We start from the raw sequence: 5,716 nt of genomic DNA on the forward strand, positions 1-5,716 counted from the left end.
CAAGCGTATCTTAGTTTGTGGCTTTGTGACCTATTCCTAATTTCACGGCCATGGCTTGTTAACCCTTCAAAAATAGAATCATCAAATATTTCCTTAATCTTTTAAAACTTCCTAGATTTATAGCTGACATCGAAAGACCCTGGACAAAATTCACTCTACCCTACAAATATTTAAATTTTTATGTTTAGTTAAAATAATATTTTCCCAAATTTTCTTTTCTTAATTTCATTCTCTTACCTGCTTTTATTGGTGGTTGGTTCACCAACAACCACCATTCGCCGTCAAGAGAAGAGTACAATGCCCTTGACCATTAAAACCTAATAAAATTAAATAAACATTTTCCTGTGGGTAAAAACATTTTGTATAGTTCCCATAGAATAGGTGACTCCCATCCATATTCATCTGCAGCAGCAATTAATTGGCTTGGCTCCAGCCGGCCGGTCGTAGATTGGGTGAACACAGCAACACAAAACGAAGAATGATGATTTTCAAAATAAAAATAACCATGAAGACCACAAGAGGTAAGAGCTAAAATAATGGGGAGGAGGGTAAAGCACTACGAGGAGAATTGGTGTGGTGTGCGGTTAAAGTGATTGGGTGTATGTGTCGATGTCGTAGATAAGTCGTCGGTTGTTGTGTGTAAAGGAAAATTATAAAAAAAAATGGAATAAAAAAATTATTGTATATATGGCGAGATGTTGCAGAGGCGATTTTTCTTGTTTATTGGGCCAATTTGTTTTGTTGTTGTGGCTGGCATTCCAACAAAAAGAAATAACGAAGCTTGGGAAGGAGAGTTCATGTTTAGCTGGTCGTTTGCCTCTTTTGTGCTAAGACGCGCTTTAACTAAAAGAATAAATGTTGTTGTTGTAGTTTTTAAAGCGTAGAAACTATGGGGCTTGAGTTTGGACGAAGATATAAACATGTACGCAGGGTGGAATGTTAAATAAAACTTTCGTTGGAGAAAACAACGAAGCGGACGTACGTGTCAGAAAACGTAGTCGAAGAAGAACCAAAACGTGGCTGTGGCTTTGTTTTTGGTGGTGTGTGAAATTGAATTTTGGTACATGATGTTTGATAATCCGATTAGGGGTGCTTTTTCTTTTTGGTACGAACGAAATAAAACAGATGCGATGATAGTTTGGTAATTAATAATACATACTAATGGCGTAGTAAACGGAAAGTAACAAAATAATACGTTGAAGGTGGTGGGTGGTTGATTTGTTGAAGGGTAGGTAGTAGAAAGATGAAAGTGTTAAAAGGATGTTTATTTGCGTGGCTTGATAATGCGCGCGTCGCTGGCTAGACTAGACGTGACTGTACTACTACTCGAAGGACGAGATACCTGATTTTCAACAACAAAAATCAGTGGTTGAGAAGTTTTTCCATGTCCAATATACACAAAATTTAATGGTAGGAAGTAGAAGTTTGTTGTTTATGTATACCACTCATTTTGTGGGAAAGAAGATGGCGTTGAAAAACAAATGCTTAGATTTGTTGATTAACGACGAATCACACGTAGTAAGGTGGTGGTAGGTAGATATTATGTAGTCTAGAGATGTAGTGGTGTTAAAATGAAGAATACATACGTTTTGTTTTTTTGTACTTCTCGATAAGCTATATAAAACGAAAATAGTGTGGTGGAGAGATGGTTAGCTAGTATATACAAACGAAAAAAAAATCATACATTAAGCGTAGGCACTAAAGTCGTTGTCTAAATAGGTATAAGTAGCGTCGTAGTTGAGAGGGGGTTTGATTGGGTGGTTATGTTGTTAACGTAGAGTATTGCGTGTAAATTTGTTAAGGATGTCGATGTCAAAAAAGAGAGATGTTGGTCGTCGTTTTTGTCGTAGTCGAAGCTCGTAGAAAATAAAAATTGAACAGAAGAAAATAAAAAACAAAATAAAGATGGCATTACTTGGGTGGTACCTCCTTCTCCTCCTCTTTCCAATGGTTGATGGAAAGTTTTGGCGTTGAGTGTTCTTTTCGGCATCATCGTAGCTGTAAATTCGTAGAAGTTTATAAAATGGTATTTTGGAAATAAAACGACGTAAGGATTTTGTTTTGTGATATTTTTTTCTTGATTTTCTTCATTTTTCTTTCTTCGTTTTTTGTTTCTGTTTTTTTCTTGGAATACTGTGTAATGCTATACAGAGAAATTTGTGGTACGAGAAGTAGTAGTAGATACATTTTGAATCTTCTTTCACATGCGTTTTGAGATTTTTTGTTCTTGTTATATTAATTACGTTTAGTTAATATGCTTTTTTCTTTCTGCCTTTTGACTTCTTCTCACGTTCATGTATTTTTTTCATTTTGTATTCTGTTACTATGACGTACAAACTTAGCGTAGTATATTTTTGCATTAAATTACGTAGTATAGAGTTGGTTGGGTGTGTATTCTTTGATATAATGGTGGTAGGGGTTGGTTGGGAGGGGGAAGGGAAAAGTAAAAATTGTTTTTTCGACACTGTTTTTTGGAATATATGACAAATATTTCTTTTTTATGGGTACGGGGAGGATTAAAATTTCTTTAAAGGGGGGGAAGGTAGGGGAAACTTAAAATTAGCGTTGTATACAAATCAATTCAAATCAGCTCTCTTGATTTCTTTCTCTCAACAACGTACGCAGTACATTTTGTTAATTTGTTTCTTTTCTTTGAACGGCGACCATTTTGTTTTTTCGTCGTTTCTTTATCACACTTGCATTGCATACATAGTATTTTTTCATTTTTTTCATATTTGAAGAGTTGTTACTCATCGCCTCACATCCCAGAAAAATTGAAATGTGAGCAGCGAATATTCATTTTTTTTGCTTTACATAGAGTTGCTTCGAGTTGTTTGTATGTAGAAGATACAGTAGAGGGGGGACAATTAAAATTATTACTTATATCACTAGGACGATTCTTTACAAAAAGTAGATACGTTTTGTATTAGATGTATGTATGGTAGAGTATGTGGTACAGTTATGTTTTACAAAAGAAAACATATCGTTTTTTTCTTGTTGAAATTGCCAAATCTTTTTAACTAACAATTTTTGTCTAGCGCTGCTTAAACGTAGTTAAATTTTGAAAGGTAGGTAGTTTAGGTAAATTCTTGTGTTAATTTATAAAAAAAGAACAACGAAGAAGCTTACTTGTGTTTCACTCTCTCTCGTGTCTTGGGCGCTGTAGCGTAGATTTTGTTGGTATTGCAGTTGTTAGGGCGTGGATTTAGGCGTTTTTTTCTTTCTTATGATGATGAGGATGATGTTGTAAATTTAGGTGTAGATACTTAAAAACGACCCATTGGAGAACGTGATCTAAAACGACCACCGCCGCCACCACCTTGACCGCCAAACGAACGACCACCACTTTGACTGCCACCATCGCGTCCATATGAATCACGACGGCTGAAACCACCACCGCCGCCATCACGTCCATAACCTCCACCGGAGCGACCACCAGATCCTCCATAGCTATCACGGCCATAACCACCGCCTCCAGAGCGGCCACCTCCTGAACCACCGCCATAGCCGCGATCTTGATAACGTCCACCGCTTGACGAATTACGTGGCCGGAAGCCACCACCGCTGCTGCCACTACGACGTCCACCGAAACCACCATCTCGGCGTCCGCCATCGCGACCACCTCCACGGCCTCCAGGGCGACGCCCTCCTTGTCGTGGACGACCTTTGCTGATTTCTACACGCAGTTGTGAGCCCAACAATTCGGTGCCATTTAAAACGTCGCAGGCTTTTTGGGCATCATCACGATGCTCGAATTCAACGAAAGCGAAACCTGGTGGATTGAAAGCTATCCAAACAGAATTTAATTTACCATATTTTGTGAACTCTCCTTCCAAATCGTCTTTCTTGATTTTGTCGGTTAAATTGCCAACATAGACGCGTGTTCCTCGTTGATCACCCATAATTTTACTTTGCTCTTAACTTGTGTGTTCTTCAAAAAAACAACTTTTTACTTTTTAAGGAAAAATTTGATAATTTTTCCACTGAATTTTTTATAAAACTTCTTTCCTCCGCTGTTTCGTGATACGTGTTCACCCAACCGATACTGAAAAATTTATGTATTCCAAGATTTTGCTATATCATGACATCAGCTCGGATGGCTTCGATTGTCAGACATTTTATTTGCAAAGAGTACTAGTGTTGTCTCTTTCACTCTTTCAGGTTATTGTGGTATCCAAAAACGGAGATGTTGTCTACTCTCTCTGATTGATGCAAAAAAGAGCAAAATACAGACAACCCTTATTTTCAGAGTTGTATTTCTACATTGCAATAGCATTTTTTGAAAATTGGTATTGGAAAAAAATACAGATGGCGTAAAATGGAATATCAACATTTGCTTGATTTATACCCCGTTTATATATAACCGGATTTGACAAACCGACTGGGTTTTAAATGTCAATTCCATTGCTTATATTTCAAACAAATCCTTATAAATAAGGTTAACCCTGCAAAAAGCTCTAATATAAACAGCATATTAGCTAATCCAGTTTGATTTAATAATAGCTCATTTATATATAGCAAGTTTATATATAACCGGAATTAACAAACCGACTGGTGCTTAGTTTACATTTGGCGTCGTTTCGTGATTTCGCGCGGAATCAAGCAAAATTTATCATGATTTCGCATACAAAAATGAAATCATCTCATTTCGTGATTTCAGCGAAATCAACATCGAAATCACAGTACACATGATATACAACCTTGTTTTTGCCTAAAAAAGTACCAAAAGTTGCAACACTTTTCACGTATCACAATAAACAAGGTAGATGGTCAATAACTGCAACAAAAAATTTTAGTATCAAAATTTGTAAACAATGTGAAAAAATATTAAATTACTTTGTTGCAATCATGATGAAATAATAAGGTGGCGTAAAACGGCCAGCTGATTGGTTTCAATCTGTCAAATTTTTTGTTATTGTGAATAAATTGTATGAAAACGTAAACAAACATTTTGACATATTGAAGAATTTTTGGCCAAAACAGAGTTGTATTTGTGCCACTTACGTGACCTGTTAAATGGATCTTGGTTGCAATGCTATTTTTCATTGTGTTCCCGTACTTTTTTAATAGTAATGTTAGAAAAAAGAGCGAATTGTCAAAAATTGCTTCCCCATACAAATTTCTTAAAAAATACGGGAACGGAAAAATAATGGAAATTGCAAAAACTCCAGCATAAATGTCAAAATAAACGTATCAGCTATCATATTAGATGCCAATGAACATGCTTGCTGCTAGTTTCTACTAGGCAAAAATTGTATGGCAGAAAACAGGAGAAGAGGGTGTTATTCGGCGCTATTGCTAATTTCGGAGTACGGGAACGCATTTTTAACACTAAACTGGAAAACTACTGCAAGTACTAATATTGTGCAACGATGCCTCAACGATAAAATCATGTTTTATTTTTTCATTTGTTAGTACTATACACAATTAATACGATATATAGATAATTTTCCAAATAAAGTTCTATATTGTCGTATAGTTTTTGATTATTTATTCAATTTACAACAACTTGTGTTGAAAATTCATGTTCGATCAGCTGCCCATATGCACCTACCTTGATCATTGTGATATGTTTGAAATCAACAAAAAATAAGTGTAAACACCGGGGTGTATTTCAGGATTTCGTGAAATCCAGTGGATTTTGGAGCGCAAGTGTAAACTTGGCATGGGTTTCAAATGTCAATTCCATTGCTTATATTTCAAATAAATCCTCATA

At 36.0% G+C, this 5,716-nt stretch overlaps 1 protein-coding gene across 1 annotated transcript; it reads right to left on the minus strand.

The window, feature by feature from the left end:
* Positions 1-2,054: 2,054 nt before the first annotated feature.
* Rsf1 (Repressor splicing factor 1) lies at positions 2,055-4,120 on the minus strand. Its single transcript, XM_073986163.1, has one exon. The coding sequence runs from the start codon at positions 3,900-3,902 to the stop codon at positions 3,267-3,269; it is 636 nt and encodes a 211-aa protein (XP_073842264.1). The 5' UTR covers positions 3,903-4,120; the 3' UTR covers positions 2,055-3,266.
* Between the last annotated feature and the right edge of the window lie 1,596 nt (positions 4,121-5,716).

Source organism: Musca autumnalis, unplaced genomic scaffold (assembly GCF_047663935.1).
Source record: "Musca autumnalis isolate F117 unplaced genomic scaffold, ASM4766393v1 scaffold_4, whole genome shotgun sequence".
Lineage (NCBI taxonomy): Eukaryota > Metazoa > Arthropoda > Insecta > Diptera > Muscidae > Musca > Musca autumnalis.